The sequence below is a fragment of the Oryzias latipes genome, chromosome 13, assembly GCF_002234675.1.
Source record: "Oryzias latipes chromosome 13, ASM223467v1".
Classification (NCBI taxonomy): domain Eukaryota; kingdom Metazoa; phylum Chordata; class Actinopteri; order Beloniformes; family Adrianichthyidae; genus Oryzias; species Oryzias latipes.
Window position 1 is genome coordinate 7,490,751 of NC_019871.2, and position 20,343 is coordinate 7,511,093.

Sequence of the window (20,343 nt, forward strand, 5' to 3'; positions counted from 1 at the left end):
GTCAAATGCTTGGAAACACTTTGAATTTGCAAAGACATGTGACCATACAGTGTGCTAGAATGTTCTAAAAAATGTTCCCTTTGGACTATTTTAATGTGGAAAAACAACAGTGGGACGGACTTTATGAAACTAAAATGTGAATGGACTTGCCATTAAATCTTATTTAAATTACACTTGATTGTTTTGCAAGAAATACAAGGAATGTGGAAAACTTCCCCTAAACTGTTCAGTACCAGGTATTTATCTCTGAGTCCCACTGGTTGAAGTTTTGGCTAAAGATCCATTTTAGGTCAGTGAAATGGATCATTCAAAATGAACCAACATAGACTATGAATCAAATTGTCAACCATAAATTATGATACGAATCTTTTAGTAAACTCCTCAATGAGTTTGAAGACTAGTAAAGGTTAATGGTGAGTGGTCTAATTTTCAAGAACAGACTTGCTTGAAATTGGAAAGTTTTATTTGACTCATCACATACTGAAATACATTTAGCAAAAGTTTGAAAGTAAATGTACATATAATCCTTAGGAGAAATGTATCTTAAAATGTGTAATTCTATTCTTATGTTAAGATGCTCATGGTTCAGAAATATTCTTTTTTTATAGCAATACACACCTATTTTAAGAAAAATTTCCAATTATTAGAACAATAAAACTAATTATATTTGTGTTCTATGACTGTTTATTTGAGTCTTATGTCAAGCATCATGTGTTATACAACATGTTGATAAAATATTCTCTACTAATAAAGTGATTGAGTGTTTATAGCCAGTTTCAATATTTAACTTTTGCATGATATAGGCCCATTAAAGATTTAAGCTTTATCGGTCAGGATTTTTCTTCATACATCAGTGAAATGTGTGCATAAAAAGTAAATTAATGACCAAAAGACTTTTGCTGTACTCTAGCTCTTAGGTAACATTTGCTTTCATAACAATTCCATACAAATCTTGCATGCATAAGAGCATATACCTATAAAGGCTCAGATGCATCAACATCTTGTAAACTTTCACTTCCTACATACAAGCTTTTTCCAATTTATTAAGATTTGTTAATTAAAAACAAGTCGCTGCGGAGAACAACTTCAGCTTCGTTGTTTCATAAAGTTGAAAAGATTCCGCAGAAGAGAAGGGAAAAAAACAGGCCTGATGTTGTCAAGCCAGGAGATGAGATAATGAATCCGTTATCGAATGTCACAACAACATCAAAACACAACAGCCAGGATAATTGAATTCCCAACGGAGAAAGAAAGACAATAGATTGAGGAAGATGGAAGCTAGGTAAATAAATAAATATGAATAAAGATATATAAAAAAAAACATTAGATTGACAGGATGAAGTGGAAATGACAGCCAGCGACAAAAGACTAATGAAATAAATTATGTAGGTGTTAAACTAGTGGAAAACCACAAGAAATGGACTGCCAATAAAACGAGGCTCAGAACTGGGGCAGCAGAAACACATTCAGAGACAGACATGAAGCAGAAAGATGGTAGAGTCCCTCTTCTTGTGACATCTGCACGAATAACAAGCCTCCCACACAGTTTAATGTGAAACGTGGGAATTAGGAATTACACCTCAGTACCAGCAACCAAAATCGTTCTTCCTCTTAATCCAGCAGAGGACTGTCTGTACTGTAAAACCCATGTTGTAGTCTTTCACATATAGAAAACAGGACCTGTAATGTAATAAGTCACAGTGCATTGCACTGGCATGAATTTAATTACCTGTCATGCCCATGTATATGTCAAGTTTTAAACTGCTTACGCAATGCAATTTAATGCTGATTGTTATTAAATATCAAACTGTGACTACAGTTTCATACCATTCATCAAACCTTTGTCAATGCCAACTATTTTTAATTGAACTGAATATTAATGAGAACCAATCACTTTGCATTTCACTCATTTAGCTCGAGTGAGGAACGCGATAGTGGGGGCTGAGCGTGTAGACTGAAAATCCAGCGGATCCTCCTTAAACTCCCACTGTGGTCATATTTAAATTTTTTTTTTTAAATATTATGCCGTTTTCTACCCTAAATCATAATATGCGTTTCGTATTCTGGGAGTTTCTGCAGAGCGACAGAAGTTCGCCTCAGAGTTGTGGGCGGCACAGCTGGCTCGGCAACTCCGCACCCCCTTCCCCTCCCCGTTGCTGAGAGCTCTCCATTTACATGCTCATCACTAGCTTACAACCCCATGCTAACATTAGCGGTGCAACAGAAATGGCGAGCAATATTGGAACTATCCAGCTGCTCGGCATTGATCCCGATACGGGCTCAGACGAGGAAAACAAAGGCGTACATGGATCTAATCGTCTACAAGTGGATGCATCGGAATGGAGCGGGGAGCTTGTGGCCACCGATTGTCTTGGGCCTTTTTCTAACAGCTTTTTTTCCTCTCCTCCTGATCATAACAATTTAAATAAACAAAACAGTCAGAAGTTTAAGCTTAATTTTCATCTCCATTATGAGCTTAATGCCAGAAGGACAAAATAACACCAAAAACATGATTTTCATCAGAGTGGGTCTCTACATTGAACTTTCTTTCCTGAGCAGGAGAGGCGTGACATAAGTTTAACAATTACTGTGACTTTGAGATGAACCAGGCACAAGACCCACTCATTTGTAATTTACAAGCTCTAAGAATGATGGTGTGGCAGCAAAGGTCGCAGTGTCAACAAAATCAATAAGTAAATAGGCTAATGTGTGGGACATTAATGGTAATGAGATGCATTCTTAATTTATGATGGCCATCAAAAGTGTGGCCCAATTGCAGTGGCAGGACTCCAGTGAAGGTCAAACTGCTGCAAAATATACATTTTTATAATATTTTGGGTTTCCCCTTTTTTTTGGGCAAGTTGATGACTTTTCTCATTTCATGCAAATTGCTATTGTTTTATTAATTACGCATTGTAATATTTGAATAAAAATATGGAAGACATAAAATCTGCATGAAATAGGAAAGGGCAAGAGAACAACTTTCCAAATTTGTCAAAAATAATTAATGCTGAGACAAATTTCTCACTGCTTCATAGTAAAAGACAGGAAGTATAATTCAATGAAATGTTATTTATATAGCCCAATATTACAACCCTGTTGTCTCAAAAGGCTTCACTAAATGTACAAAACCTAAAAGCAGATATAAAATACAATAGCTGATTGCTAAATTTAACCCAATAGACTAAGCTAAACTGGTAAGTAAAAGAAACTTTCGAAATAAAGACTTATATCTGCTCGATATAGGGAGTTGTCCCTCGCTATATCGTGGTTTTGCAGATTTCCTTAAAGCAAACTTGCATGCTTCTCTTATTTTATCTTTCACAGCAGTGTGTTCTTCATCCTGATTGGCTGGTGATCTTGTCAATCAATCTCCTCCGCTGTGTCTAAATGCATGCAGGCTGCCAAATCTATACAAATTTTCAATCATGAGCAAATCATTGGTTTGAACTTAAAGAGTTTAAACAAAGTGGGGAAAAAAAAGTAGAAATGTTTGTCTGGTTGAGAAAAGTGTGTAACGAGGGGTTTTACAACCTTAAAACATCCGTAATCTTATGTCTAAGATTGCAGGTTATTTTTAGAACTTAACCCCCGTGATGAACGAGTGCACACTGTAATCCATTTTGACCGCTGAGATGGACAGTCAGAGCATTTTGTAAATATGCATAATGTGCATCTTTCAATGTGCTGCACTTGTTTTAAGGAGTGGTTAAGGAAATTTTCATTCATCCCTTAGTAAAAGGTGTGCCAGCGACTGGCTGTTTCTTCAGTTCAATTCCAAAATATAGAAGGGGAACGTGTTACAGCTCCTCCTGTGACAGAATAGAAATTGTTAGTTTGTGTCAGTCTCTCAAAGTAAAAGTCATTAAAGTCACTTTAAAGAATCAGTGTGCACTGCTGTTCTTGCAGCAGTCCAGAAGAAAACACAATTGTTTCATCAGAATGTTGGAAACCTTCTGCTTTGCTTTTCTCTACAAAATCAGCTTCAGCGGTTCAATCAGGAAAATTAAGACGTACACGGATCTAGTTGACTACAAGTGGATCTTATTAGAATGGAGCAGAGCTTGTGGCTTGCCGTAGTAGCTTCAAAGTCACAAATACAAGCCTTTTTCTAATAAAATTTTGTTGTCTGCTCCTGATTAACAATTTGAAGAAAGAAATGCTCAATTTTCTTCATGTATGTCTTCCATCATGGGAAAAATGCCACAAGAACACGACTAAAACACCGAAAAATAGGATTTTCATCGGAATCAACATTGAGCATTATGGATTTACATATTAAGTTCAACTAATTGTCTTTATGGCAACGAGTCCACCAAACTAAATTAATCCAAATTAATTAGTCTCATTAAGATGTTCATTTAAAGGGACTCAGCTCTCCATCTGCTTCGTTCACTGTTGTTCATAATCCCTCAATGCTGAGCATACTGCTCAACTTTCTGGTACCAGCTCTTTCTTGTCACTGCAGCCCCGGGATGTTGGTTAGGGAGGAGAGTAAAGCTTATCTTATTAAGTCTGCTTTGAAAGCTTCATGTTAATGGCCCTACTCGATTTAATTCCCCTCCAAGCCAATTTTTTATTACGCTGCCACCTTAAGAAATAAACAAAAAACGGATTGGTATGTGAAGTCATTAAGATATGAGGCTATCCTGTTTGATATCACCAGGAAGTTGCTTTTCGATCATCCTTTATCAAGACGGAGCCGTTTGAATTCAAAGTCGCAGCTATGTGGGCTGTTGCTAAAGGTAAGAGATATTCCCTTTTATTAACTGGCTAACTGAAACAGCACAGTGACGTTCTCCTGAGCTTTTTGCCTCCATTAGTGAAACGCTCGACCATGTCAGTCTCTCCAAAGAACTGGTGACTCTCTAACTTCAAAGAAAAACTGCATTTTAGGTGGGATCCCAAACTCCTTTTTATCATCCTGTTACTCAGCTGGGTGGAAATGTTTAATCCACTGGAAGCTTGAACAAACTACCCAGGTGATTGATTGTAGATGAACCTGGAATATTCTTTTTTAACCCAGCACTGAGATATAACTCTGCTGCAGATGGTGACAGACAGTTGCTGAGGAAAATGTTGCATGTCAGAGCTGCAACTGGCATGTCTAAGCTGTCAAAGGTATTTTAGGAAGCCAGAGACATAAAACTCACCTGTGTTACAATAATATTATACTTAATTTGCTGTAAATGCTATATCTGTTGGGGGCGGAATGACACAATACTCTATCAGTTTTAACTAATAAATTTAAAAAAAACAACCATCTTTCTAAAATTTTTCGGACAATAGTGGTGAAGGTTATGAAGTCCAATTGTGCATTTAAAGAAGTGGACTTACAGAAAGCTGTCAACACTGTCAGCACACTTGAAAGGTCTGTTGTGTGGAGTGACTGGCATCTGGAGCGTGCTATATTTTGACAACCTTTCTTAAGGGAAAGAAACTTTTTTTTATTTTTCAATAAAAGAGGTCAGAAAAGCAAAGGATGGTATGGATTCAAGCAGCTTTTAGATAGAGACACGTGTAAAAGTAAATGCTTCCAACATTAAACCATCAGATCCATAAGACCTCTAAGAACAGTCTCAAAACAGCATTTGTTTTCGTCCGCTCCTTATTCATGATTAGAAGAAAGAAATGCTCAGAAATGCAATTTTAAACTTAATTTTCTTTATCCATGTCCTACATCGTCATCAGAAAAAAGGTCACAAGAGCATGTTAAAAACACCAAAAACACAGTTTTCATCTGAGAGGGTCTTTAGAAAACCAAAAAGGAGAAGTCAGTTAATGATAGTTAAATGAATTAAGGTACAAACATGTTCATAAAAGCTTCTTTGGCCATTTCCCGGACTGATGTATTCACATATAATACACTACAGCATTCCATTAGGAAATAGAAAAAAAAAGAAAAACAAATACATTTATCTCTAAAGATCAAAGTTAAAAAGAGAATACTAAAGCATTTACTGTAAGGGTAAATTTATAGAAATGGAAAAGACATCTGAAGATTCCACTACACACTGTCCACTACACACCAACAACAAATTGTCAAAAACTAAACATTGCATGTTAGAGACTGATATCCAGACCTCGTACCCATTGAGAACAGTGATGGAGTTGTGATTATTTGGACTTGTTTCGCAACCAGCAACATGGCACCCTGGAGTCATTAATTTAACCTTGAACTCTTCTGAACGTAAAAGGAGGGCAGGGTTGAATGTGTCTGATAACCAAATCTCTGCTGAAATTAGGCCACGCGGCAGGATATTCACTACAGGTACACATGCAAAAACCATGTCAGACAGCATGGCTGTAAACTACTTTGTCTATAAATGGAAAAAAGGAGTTTAGAAAAACAGTAACAAAGATGGTGCCAAGGCATTTCCATAGAGATACAGTAGTTTGAGAACATTGCAGCACAATTCGACTGATTTGGATTTAAAAATTTTCATAATTTCACTCAACGTTATTCAAAACGTCTTGTTTGGTGTTGGTTACTTTTAGGGATTTTTAATTCAGACAAATTTTCATCCTTTCATAATACAAGAAAAAAGAAAGAAGGGCTATTTAGATTATTTTAACTTTACAATGAAACTATAGATTGGTACAATTTGTTTGTACCAAGATGAGAAAGGAGGTGGGTCTGCATCAAAGGTAAGCTCTGGGATACTTTCTGTGTGCTGTGGTGATGGGCAGACTGATGAATGAGGTTAGAAAAGACTCTCCATGGACTCATATGTTTGCAGATTGTAAAAAGGGTTAGTGGAGAAAAACCTGAAGAGGTTAAGGTTTTCTTAAGAAAAAAGGGGAATAGAAGTTAGCGGCAACAGAACAGGTTAGGAGTGTGTGGATAAAAGGAAGTAGAATTGTGAGGTTTCCAAGAAGCTGAAGTGAAGAAGTACTTGGAAAAGTTGACAGTTGAGAGCAACAGAGTGTGGGGAAAGAGGTGAAGCGGCGTTTAAGCAGGTTGAAACAGGTGGAGGGAAGTGCCATGTGTCGTTGCAACAAAAAAGTGACAGGGAGATGAAAAGGAAAAGTGCTCAAGGTGGCACTAAAACCAGCAGTGTTTGGTGTAAGGTTTAAAGAGCGCAGCACTGATTAAAAGTGGACAGTGGACAGAGTAATCCTATCTTCACACTGGGATCGGAAACGCATGTTCCAGCACCCACTTCCAATAAATAGTCTATGTAATTATGCATAAATGCTTGTTTCGGGCTTCCGTGTTCAAAGCTCTTGAATTTTGACCCATCAGGGACTTGTATTTCGGTGGAATGAACGGGTAGCGTTCTTTGTAGCTCACGAAAGTATCAACCGTTTGAAAAATTAATTATATAGGAGAAATTGTGTCCTGCCAGAATTATATGACACAAAGGTCGAACCCGAATTGTTTACCTACCCCTATGGCTTCTGCCCATCCCCACATTTATCCCTCTAATTGGAGCGATATAGAAAAAATAGTATCTTCCAATTCAGCTCAATGACATCATCAATGGTCGCTGGTCATTTACGTTAGCACTTAGCTGCCAGTGCTCCAAAAATTACACAAAATTGGTTTTATAACTTTAAAAAGTCATGCAAAAACTCAATAGTCACATTTAAATGTAAACTTCTGTGCTTCAGAGCACACCCATGGGAAGAAATGTGTTTCTCCCCATACCCAGGTCGCTACAGCTCCTTAAAGAATGACTTTTGGACACCACTACAGCTTTGAAAACACCTACAATTGGAGCAATGAGGAGGAGCCAGAAGGCTAGAGAAGCAATTCATATTTGGCCCAAGTCTTCTTATGCATTACATGCCCACTTTGTACAAAGCTTCGGAGGTAGCAGCTGAAGAGATGGAGGATTCTGATATACAATAAGGAATAAACATGTCAGAGGGAAAATTCAGGAAGCGAGATTGAATTTGCACTGAAAGTAAAAAGTTGTGCGATGCCGAGAGTAAGACCAACTCGGAGATTCTTGGAGGAAGTAAAAAAGCATTTGAAAGGAGCTGATGTCAGGACAGAGGATGAAGAGGATAGGGTTAAATGGAGCAAGATGTTTCCCCTAGATGATTACCTTCGTCAACCCCTTTAGGGAGCAGCTGCAAAAAAAGTAGTAGGTCATAAAGTACCAAGGCACTTCAGGAGGCATGAAAGAAATCTCTTCGCTTAAGATTGTAGTGCCTATAGAATGAAATTCATGATTACCCATGGGAAAGAAATCCACACTCTTACTGTCCATCCACATATTCATCATAAAGGTAGCTTGTAAACATCTACAGTACCTTTGAGCTCCAACATGTCCCAAGTTGGCTTTCAAAATGCCTAGGAGATATGGCATGTCTGTACTGCATTGAGACCCATTTCATATTTATGGGAATGCTGCATCACAAGAAAATTGAACCCATGTACCTATTTATCTGAGATCCATAGGAGAGGAATTGATCCATGAAGGACTACATAATGCAGTCTTGTTGCATTTCAGATACCTTTGATAAAACAAAAAAGTTCATGCACAGAAAGTTACTGTCTGCTCATCATCTGATCAGTTATAAGGTATTTCAGCAAACTCAAATATGTAGCAAGCACATCTGCAACTTCTCCAAAGACTATGTATTATTGAGAATTTTCAATAAATCATTATGACCCCACAGGCCAAGGCAGAGATAATGGCATACCTGCATCTTTACAACTAATTTCTTTCCGTGATTGAATTTTTAGCTACGCTACAGGCATTACTTAAAGGGCGGAAACGTTGCTTAATCTATCAAATGAAAGATTTTAAGATCTGTTAAAGAAATTGCCATAAAGGCTTCAACTCAGACATTAAAGTTCTCAAGAGGATAAAGCTCATTGATTTCAGTCATCCCCAGACTTTTCCCGCGACATCATACCATGGTTGACATTTTGCGCCTCAATCAAACCACCTCTTTAACGACAGAGTAAAAACTTTCATTTTTTAGATATGAGCCATAAAACTACTGGCATTCTCATCTGCTTCACAATATAACAAAGCAGAAGTACCATCTGAGAAGATTCAGTTATAACTATAACTGGACTATAACTGAACTGGCCACTTTATTAGGCACACATCTCCAACTACTCGTTAACATAAATTTCTAATCAGCCAAACACATGGCAGCTACTCAATGCAATTAGGCATGATTGCTGGTATTTTCACCCACAACCATCTAGGGTTTATAGAGAATGATTGTGCAATTTGAAGGTGTCTCCCCGTTTAACTGAAGATGAAGAGAAAACGAAATTTCAATTTTTATGTATGCGTCAACATTGTAGATTTTGACAATAAAGTTACTTTGACTTGACTTGACAAAAAAGAGAAATTTATCCAGTGAGCGGCAGTTCTGTGGACAGAAATGCCTTGTTGATGCCAGAGGACAGAGGAGAATGGTCAGATTGGTTCCAGCTGATAGAAAGGCAACAGGAACTCAAAGAACCACTGGTTACAACCAAGGTCTGCAGAAGAACAAATCTGAACACACATGTCCAACCTTGAGGTAGTTGGGCTACAGCTGCAGAAGACCACACAGAATGCCGTTCCTGTCAGCTAAGAATAGGAAACTGAGGCTACAATTCACACAGGCTCACCAAAATTGGACAAAAGATCGAAAAGACGTTGTCTGGTCGGATGAGTCTCCATTTCTGCTGCGACATTTGGATGGTAGGGTCAGAATTTGGCATCAACAACATCAAAGCATAGATCCATCCTGCCTTGTATCAATGTTTCATGCGAGTGGTGGTGGTGCAACGGTGTGGGGGATTTATTCTTGGCACATTTTAGGGCCCTTAGTACCAATTCAGCATGGTTACAACACCACAGCCTACCTGAGTATTGTTGACCATGTCCATCCCTTTATGTCCACTGTGTACCAATCTTCTGATGGCTACTTCCAGCATGATATCACGCCATGTCTTAAAGTTAGAATCCTCTCAGACTGGTTTCTTGAACCTAACAATGAGTTCACTCTACTCAAATGGCTTCCACAGTCACCAGATCTCAACCCAATAGAGCACCTATGGGATGTGGTGGAACGGGAGATTGGCATCAAGGATGTGCAGTCGACAAATCTGCATCAACTGTCAGAGAAAGGTTTCCAGTACCTTTTTGAATCTATGCTACAAAGGATTAAGGCAGTGAGTATAAATCTACCAGATTGAGGAATCGTGGTGATCTAGACTATCTAGCAGGTATAAAGCTCAACGTCACCATTCAACTCTTGTTATGGTCATGGGGTGATGCTTTTTCCAATCAGACATGAAAGCTAATTTAAACCTGTTGTAATTTATGACAAAAGAAGTCTAGTCACTTTGTGAACTGATGTGTTTCTCTTTGCCTAAGCTCTTATGGGTTAAAAACATGTGTCATTAACCAGTCAAAACCAGTAAAAAAGGTTTAATGTTGAAAACCTTTGTTTTTTTTATGTAAAAGGTTTGTATAAATGCTGAAAGATTAAAACCATTATAATACATTTGCTGTTTTTTAAATGAGAAAAATCCTAAATGTTGGCCCTTATAAACTGTAAAACCATCACGGCCCAACATGATCTCTCAGAGAGTATTTTCTAAACATTTATTTCACAGTGTGCACATGTTTAATGCAGACCTCTCAGTTTTATCTGTTCATAACAGACCATGTCACTTTCATTTCTTCACAACAGTGTGTCATATGGAGGGCAGCTTCAACTCTTGTGCATGCACAAAAACACAAAAGTGAGGGAAGGAAAACAAGATCTGTCTGCTAATCTCTGTCCAAGACACCCAGTCGAGACACAGGCAGGTGTTCTGATAAACAGCCCTTACAAGAGCTCCACTTCATTAACAGCTCAAGTGCACCAGTCTGGCCCATTTATTTCAGCCTTTCAATGCTGTACTTTGTAAAGCCGAGTGAAGACGACTAGTCTCAGCAGCTCCTGTAAGCCTCTCCTTTTGATTGCAGCTCTAAAGAAATACTTTCTGACACACCTCCATTAGATAATCATTTCCTTCTTCCCTACAATAACACAGCACAGTTCCTCCCATATGCCTCCATTAATCACTAGCATAATCACATTCTTCTGCCTCCACACTGATTAAATAAACCAGACAGCGCTTTCTGTTTAAGAATAAATCATGATGGATCCTCATCATGACATGCACATAAATAAAGTCATCATACTATTACACAGGCAGTAGTACTCCCTGTTTTGTGGGGTGCTTTGGTTTTATATATAAGGATTGTTGATAACTATTTGATGATAACACCAGTTTTATTACAGGGACTGACACAAATGTTCTCTGGCAGGAGAGCCAGCAGGTAGCTCATTCTCATTTTCACAAAAAAGAAAAAAACTGCATGTGGACACACTTATTATTCCATAAGTTTATATAGAAAAGTTTCATTGTTTGATTCATTTATGCGTGTGGATTTTACGCCTACGGTGCTAACTGCATGTTCCTTTTGCCTAAAGTTATGCTCCTTTGATCTCGGAAATTTTCTCTAAGTAGAAGTTAACAGATAAAAGTGAAAGCCATAAAAGTACAACCAATCCTATAAAATAACAGTTATTTTTTTTTAAAGAGATGCTTTGAAACCTTCTCGGCGCTCTAGCAAAAAAACGCATGTAAGTAATCACTGGTTTAGAGATTAACAGGAATGGATGCAGACACTTCAAATGTCAAAATAAAAATGGGGAAAATTGTAAAACTTTCTAAGACTTGTTTTCAAATAAAATTCATTTCCACAAACTTCACAACACCCAACAGGATTGTGACTTTAATCTATTTACCCCATAGTCCGGGTGAATATTTGGTTCTGATTGGCTGCAGGGTGTCCATTAAAGTGATGGACACATAAAAAAAGAAATTCGGATCACAGCCTGAATGTTCTGGCCTATATGGCAGTTGAAAACCAAGGCAACAGAAACATGGAACATAGGTAGACAGTTTAACACAAGCAAGCCAGTAGAAATGACTCTATGCTGGACATGCCAGTCTCTGTCAAAATTAAGGATCTACAATGTTGCCTTTAATTTGAAATAGTCTTTTCTCTGTATACCTTATTGCTTAATATAGAGTGAATATGAGTTTATAAATGATTTTAATCATTGATTTGAACAAATAAATTGTTTGTTTGAAACAAAGTCTTGCTTCGTCATTTGGACAATAAACAAGTGGTGAGAGGGGAACTTGCCTCTGAAATACTACTTTGCATTACTTAACGTGACGTCTAGCATGTAAACCACTTTCCTTAAGCCATGTTCTGTCATGTTCAGTCGTTCAATTAAAAAAAGGGAAAAAATGTAATCACTGCTGTGAAATTCATAAGTGAATAATAAAACCTTTTTCTAGAGTAAGAACTGTAACAATTTACCCTGGTGATTTTTTTTTGTATCATTTACTTTATATTTAATCTAAAAACTGTGCACACTGCCTTTCAATTGGCAGGTGACATATCCTCAGCTCTACAGCCATGTATTCTAAAAAAAAAAGTCAGGTTTCTTTGTCCTTTTTAACCCAATTTAAGACAAGCTAGAGATCACAGACGCTGTAGCTGCTGGAAACAGCAATGACCATAGAGCTGAAAAACTAGCCTCAACATAAGTCAGTACAAACTAATGGATCGGTTGACAGGTTTCATCTACCCCTTTTCTTTATTGGTTTAGTCTAAGACACTCAGTGTAGTTGGTGGTAAAAGAAAAATGTCAAAAAACCAATTAAGAAACTCTTAATGGATTCATGTCAGCCCCAATAGTAATATCAACAATACAAAATGGGAGGGACTGCTGTGTTTACACACAATTATGTCAGGTATTTTTTCAGCTGGCACATCCCATTACTCGTCTACACGACCCTGAATCAGATAAGGGCGCGACAGTGACACGGTCCCCTCAGTAATTAGCAGTACGAGAAGAAACCGAGGATCAATGTGTTTTTCATTCTGAGGGATTCTGGCAAAAGGAGATCGATGAGGGTATCAGAAGGGAGAATAGGGTGGTGGGAGTTTTTCCATGCAGCAAAAGACGAAAAGTTGTAGGCGTGATGCAACCAGTATCTGCATTTGTGACATTGATTTCTTGTTATGGTTTTAATGTTCACTCCCTCCTCCTCCACTCCAAGGGTGAAGAAAGAAGCAGTGAGATGGGCATAAAATTCTAAAAGGCACAAACCCGAGAGCACAGTTAGCTCTGAGTGGGATTTTGCATTTGAAATGTATGAGCAGGAAGAGCTAGCATTCAATTCACAGTCCAAGGCCGCAATATAATGTCTGCTTGTTGCACAGCGACTCTCATTGAATGTAAAGTGCTTGGAGAAGTCTTTAGCTCAGAGATTTAGACTGTAAATCTGCAAGGTTATCTAAAGTCTTCGTGAGCTCTGAAAGTCAGCTAGTGTGAGCACTTCCAATTTTTTTCTTCTTCTTCCTGCTGATGCAATGATAAACCCACTGAGGCGTTTCATTACTGCCACGCCACTGGGCGCTTTAATGTCACAGAGACTCCAACATCCTTTACAGTATCCATCTCTCAGCACCCCAAATGCGGATGCTCCTTTTGTCCTCCCGCTTTGTGGTGTTTGCTATTGGTCATGAGTAAATAAATGGGGTTTTTCTAGGCTCGGCACTTCAAATTGATTTGCTTGCTCAAACAATTTGCTCTTGCTCAGCACCAGCTAAATGACTCTGCCACATTGATCCATTGACATGCCAAGTCATCTCAGATTTACCTGATTTTCTTTCTTCTTTCTTGAGTATTTCCCTAATGCTGATGTGATGACCCAAAACCTGAGAAAGTTCCCAGTGCCTTTGCAGATGTTACAACTTTTTTTTTTTACCTCTTCCATAGACTGAAACATTTTCTGAATACATTTTTACTGGAGGAGCTTTGAAAACGTGATAGCAAGGCTGTTTTAGTCGACCACAAAGCTGTATTTCAGGTATAAAAATGCTAATGTCCTTCCTTCCACTGTACGCCATTTTTTCTGCATTTCTACACTTGACAAACCTGCATATAGAAAGTATAAAATACCAGTTGACGTTATTTGCCTGAGTGATAATGCAAATTCTGAAACGGAACAGAAGAAGCCTGCGTGCTTTGGAATATTTTTTACTCTGTTTATTTTTCCTTTTAAGAGAAGCCATGAATACCACAAAACGCCAAAGCAAAAAAACAAACAAACAAACAAAAAAAAAACAATCCAACAAAACAAGTGCAAGCCTAGGAGGAAAAACAGGCAAAACTTAAAATAAAGACATATTTGATCTAAAACCATTCAAATGACTAGAAAAAAAGCATGAAAGATAAATTAGTTTTTCTAGACTGTGTTAAGAATGAGATTAAGAGCATAACAGGATGGACCATTACTGACCAGAACCTAATTTTTCAGCACAAGTCACAGATGTTTGGTTTCAATGTTCAAATAATCATACTTTTTTTTATTCCACAATATGATATATTAAAACCTTTAAATATTTGTTTAAAAATGATTTGCTTTATGTTCCCTTTTCTGTGATAAAATGGACAGAAAAAGCTTAGAAATTACAAGCAAAAGTAAAAACACTGCAACTATTATTAGGTACTTCAAAAAAGAAGGAAATAAATTTCAACTTTTTTTTTAATTATTATATTAAATTAAATTAAAAAGAATGACTATGTTAGGACTTAATTCAAAACCGCTTGTGTTTCATAACAGAGATTTGTAACAGAAATTTGGACGTATGTCGTACTTTATTCACACCTTGAGCTACGTCCTCAAAAGACTCTTCTCAGACTGGAAGTTTAGAATTTGGTAACAAAGTTCATTAAAATATTTTTAATGTATTTTTTTTAACTTAACAAATAAAACTAAACAAGCAAATAGCAGGCAGAGTGGATCACAGTAAGTTTCTGTCACCACTGCAACTACGAAATGTAAAGATTTGAACCTTGAAGTTGTAAATAAGTTGAAAAATAAGTGAGCATCTCAGTAATACCAACACTGTTAGATTAATAAAACATGGCAGCCTTTAAGCTATCAAACCTTTGCAATGCAGACTTAACAATAAATTCCTATATGAATAAAGAGACACAACTTTTGTTTAACTAGGAAAGTTGTTCTACTTTTCATACATACACCTCTCTGTGCCTGAAGATGTAATAAATGCATGCAGTGTTACACTCTAGGGAAGTTTGATTTAAACTTTGATTTTTATCTGCTTTTTACCTCTCAGAAGTGTGAGAGCATCAAACCCAAGCATCTCCTCTAACTTTGCGAAGGATGTCCAGCGTTTCATCTTTAAAACACCCATCCGTTCATTTCCTAGACTCGCTTTATCCTGTTCAGGGCCCAGGTCCTCATTTATAATGAAAGCCAATAGTTTAAACCAAGGCTTCCTCAACTCGTCCTTTTTAGTCGTTGAGAAGCTGAGGTGTAAGCTTTCTTTTCTTTTATCCCCTGATGTTCAAAGTTTATTTGAGTTTCGTAATGCAGAAGACTTTCCTTTAGTACGCACATGTACATTTCACTTCTTCAACTTGGTTTGGTTTTCAGACAATTGATGAATTCCAATACTTTAAGATATTTAAAGACCCACTCCAATGAAAATGGCGTTTTCTGTGTTTATTAACATGTTCTTGTGGCATTTTTGCACGATGGAAGGCATAAATAGTGAACGTTTAGATTAAAATTTTGTTTCTGAGTATTTCTTTATCCAGTTTTGTTCCATTGGTAATGTTAGGTTGGGGTTATAAGGGGCTGTAGACTAGCAGGAGAGCGTGTAAACAGATGAATTATGGGAAATGGGGGCGGGCTTACTCTATGCCAACAGTCCCACCCACAACTCGGACGCCAATTTCTAATGAACCTCTGCCGCTCTGCAGAAACTATGTCCTAGAAAATGACACAGGTTTTTTTATTGATTGATGATCAAAGTGGGTCTTCAGAGCTTAATCATGACTTTGATCATCATTTTAAAAGCGTTCCCATGGGTCTTTTAAGTATGATTATGCTATTTCTAGCCTTAATAGAAAAAACCTGTCTGGTTTACTAGGTTTCTGATGAGTGGCAGGTTTTGTTCAAAAATGGATCTGGGTGGCACTGTTGGCACGGCAAAACCCCTTCCCCCCTCCCCTCCCTGTAAAGGAACGGAGTGGCGAGGGAAACCTGAAGTCTGACTAGCGTATTCTCAACGTCACAACAAGCTTTTTTTAACGGCATTTATGAACAGCTTTTTTTTTGTCTGCTCCTGATTCAAAACAATTTGGATAAAGAACAAAACTCAGAAATGCAATTTTGATCTCAACTTTCTTCATAATTGTCCTCCATCATCAAGAAAAAGTACCACCAGAACAGGTTAAAGACACAATTTTCATTGGAGTAGGTCTTTAATCACAACTCAGATTTATAATCACCTCTAGAAAAAGACTCAAAGAGCCTCTACAGGGTTTCAAACAGTAGCTGGTATTAGGGTGCTCCTTCAACAGAATAAATCTTTGTCAGTTCTTCAACCCTCCAAAAGTACACTGCAAACTAGTTTTCTTTAATAGAGATGTCTATTTTTTACTCTTGGAGAGGAAAGTAAAAAAATTCTGACATCAAAAGTTTTTGTCCCGGAACTTCTCCCTCTGCAAACGGAGTGTGTGAAAACTTTACAAAGTACGACATGACATGATGCTGCCACAATCTTGACAAAATAAAAAAATGGGATAAAAAACAGACCATATTGTGGGTTTTTTTCCCTTTGTTTTTTTTTTCACAGAAATCTATACGATACTCAACACACTACTCACCTCACACAAGACTTGAGTAGCGATCTTGTCTATTATGGTGTCAGCCGCTTAGAATAATAATCTGAACCTGTCAGTTAAAAGTACAAGCACTTGTAATTTGCTTTGCATGATTACACCTTTTTATTATGTTGCTGCTATTTCAGAGCTGCCAGTCAGGGCTTTGTCTCTCCAACTATGGAAAAAAATAAAATAAAAAAATAAATCCTATAAGTTTCCATTAATAATAAGATTTCTTTTAATACAAAGAATGGAAAATGCAAGCTACACTACATTCAGGAATGAACAGAACTGAAATGGTCAACGTAAATGCTATTAAACTAAGGAAACAGGATGCGGCTGAAATTGATCTACAGCTTTGTCAAAGTCATTGATTTCACGGATTTATTGTTGCAAAAGCATTTTTTATTTTATTTTAAAGGCATTAAATTAAAATTAGCTTAGGGTTTAGTAGAGTTGGATTTGAATAAAAATAAGAGTATTTGCTTGAATTAATATGTGCTTACAGAATGGGATGTTTAATAGGGTTAATTTATTGATTTTCCTTTACTATGACTTTTCTTTTACTTCTACAATAAATAAACTGCTTTGGTATAGAAACATTTACAAACGATCATAAGTTTTCTCCATGTGGTGCAGCAGAAATCAGAAAAAGAATGTCTGTTTTACGCCTCAACAAATGTTTTGGTGCCAAATCTTAAAGGACCAAACAAAATCCTGATTGACACAAAAAAGTAAGCCATTGCAAAGTTTCTTTTTTGCACCGTTTTCCAACGAAAATGAGCCAAAGGGGAGACAAAGTGCCGCAGAGTGTGCCTTTGAGCTATGCTTTTCCCTGACAATCAGATATAATTACTGTTACCTGTCCTTCAGCTGCCTACATGGGGTCACTCTCTGACATTCTAATCATTAGAAGCTGCACCGTTATGATTGTCCATGGACAAAATCTGATTTGATTGTGCTTCTTTCACCTCACATTTCAGTTCACTCAGAAACTCTCACAGTGGATCGCTCACTTTTCTTAAGTAACACTTCAAATCCGAGCATGGAGTGATGCACCTAAAAAAAATAAAAAATAGGCAGGCAGACAGAAATATGGACTGAGTTTGACCTGAGAACAACTTTGCAGGTGATGCAATAATTCAGTAAATCACTAATGCAAGCTGTATTTACACTAAGCCAGAACAAAGTACACTGAAGGAAATGCAATCTTTCCCGCCAAGGTCAACTTCCAACCAACCCCATTAATTATCTTTTTATCATCTCCACCAGCAGGACTTGATTAAGTCATGCCCTAGTTTGGATGATGAGTTGCACATGAGGAGCATTTCAACGGTACTTGGGAAGAAGATCCATTTGAGGTAGAAAAGCAATCCATCTGGTTTTTGTCCTGGGTGTCTGCACCAATTCTGGAAAGTGAAGTCAACTCATCTTGAAAACCTTCTTTTATCTCCTTTCAGCCTTACCTATTATGTGAAGAAATATTCCCCCAAAAAGGAGGAATAAACATGACTCTAAAGTGGTGCTTAACAAATGTCACCATGATGGTAAGAAAAGAAGAACAGGTTATGGCAGATTTATGCATACTGCAATAAATATTTATTATGGAAGATATGTATATAGTGCTATTAAACATTAGTGCTAAATTTGTATCTGTTGTTGCCTATGTAAAACAGGGGGGTTTTTCTGCTAAGTGAACATGATAGGTGAATATGCTTTAGTAGGAGGTGTTAAAAACTAAATACATAGTCTAAAAATACTGTTAGTCTCATTTTTGCCATTAAAATATATTCATTGATTCATCTTCTTCCTTTTTGTCCCTTTCGGGGTCACGGGGCTGCCGGAGCCTATCCCGGCCACTTGTAGGCGAAAGCAGGGGACACCCTGAACAGGTCGCCAGTCTGTCGCAGGGCCACAATCCATTAGAGTTGCAGACTGACCTATGAAGCGTGTATTTGGACGGTGGGAGGAAGCCGGAGACCCCGGAGAAAACCCACGCATTCACGGGGGAGAACATGCAAACTCCATACAGAAAGGTCCCCCACTAATGTAATGGTTCAAGTCCCCCAGCCAGGACTTGAACCGGGGGCCTTCTTGCTGTGATGCAAGAGCGCTAACCACTGCGCCACCGTGCAGCCCACTACTAGAAAATATTTTACAGAAAAAAGACTTTGCTTTAAAATCCAGTATATTTGATTATTCAGTCTGTTAACTGACAAAAAGTCATTTTACTTTACCATTTCAGAACAAAACTATGCATACGGTACCTTTATATTTAGAACGACTTTTCTGAATTACGGCTTCTATAACCGCCAGCTGTGTTTGACTGGATTTTTTGTTTTTGTTTTATGTTTTTTTGTTCTCTACATGGTTTGGTGGCTTTTTCCCTGTTGTACCATCGTATTCAATGACACTCTTGGGTCACTTGCTTCGAATTTTGCATTTTTAATGCAGCAACTCCAAAATTCCTAACCTACCAGTTCATATTTCTATTCTGCCCGATTTTATGTTGTTTTCCTAAATGACTCCTTTTTTTTTGCTTCAAATGCCTAGCAAATATGGATTTTACCACATTTTGTTTTGTTTATTTTTTTAAGCTCCATCCATTTCTATGCTTACTTTATTTTGCTAGTACTTACTGCATTTATTTTAAAGCGCCAACCTATAACCACCAGGAACAATGAGGGGTGGGATGACTTGCTCAAGGAAACTTCAACACATGAGTGCACAGAGCAAAAACGGAACCTGCAATCTTCCAAACACTACACCATAGCCACCCATAAAGCTCCAACCTTAAACAGCTGAAATGTAACTACAACAACTCACCGATAAAGTTTAGGTAGCCTTCTCCCCCGAGACCATGAGTAAGCAGGCGGATCATTTTGTGCAGTTGGATCCCGCGGTCGATGATGGGCGACATGGGAATCAAGGTGCTCATGTTGGTGTACATTTCCTTGTCCATCAACCAAAAGGCCAGCGTTTTGTCACCAACCAGAGCCTGAGAAGGTTCAAGTTTCACATCGGAGGAAGACACTTTGCAGCTGTGAAGTGAGAGATAACGCATAAACTCATACCTGATCGTGGCTTTCTGCATAGGCAATGCACTTCTCTCCATATCGCCTGTTGGTCAGAGTGAAGGCAATATCCCCCATGTTCCAGTCCTCATCCTTTAACTCCTTCAGGATCTACGCAGCGACAGAGAGGTTATTGGAAAAGGGCATGATAGATGTTTGGCAGAGAGATCCATTCAGGCTCTTGACTGATGTTTTCACCTCAGTATCTCAGTTCTTGTGGTTTTTCCACCTTTTCTAAGTCTTCTTCTAGGTTACACTTCCAAGATCAATCTCTGTTTTGACATGTCTATATCCGCTGTGTGAGTTATGTCTGCCTTTGAATGGTGGTAATGGAGTTTTTAATAACGGCACTACAGCCCATGGGTAGTAAGGCATCAACTCCCCCCAACCTGAGATGGGCAAGGTCAGAACCTCTCATCCAAACAGAGGGATTCAACAATAAATACAACCCTGGAATCAATGCCACTGCACTGCCCTACCTACATGCACACCTTCAGCCAATGAAGTCATTTCCAGAGGTCAGATAGAGCCAGGA

General features: G+C 37.9%; 1 protein-coding gene across 1 annotated transcript in view; it reads right to left on the reverse strand.

Annotated features, from left to right (window-relative positions):
• Positions 1–20,343, reverse strand: part of gbe1 (1,4-alpha-glucan branching enzyme 1) — a 122,925-nt gene that overhangs the window by 38,961 nt on the left and 63,621 nt on the right. The window contains exons 11-12 of the mRNA XM_023962003.1: positions 19,809–19,919; positions 19,561–19,732 (exon numbers count right to left, since the gene is read on the reverse strand). Coding sequence (XP_023817771.1) covers positions 19,561–19,732; positions 19,809–19,919 — 283 coding nt within the window. The remainder of the gene's footprint in view (positions 1–19,560; positions 19,733–19,808; positions 19,920–20,343) is intronic.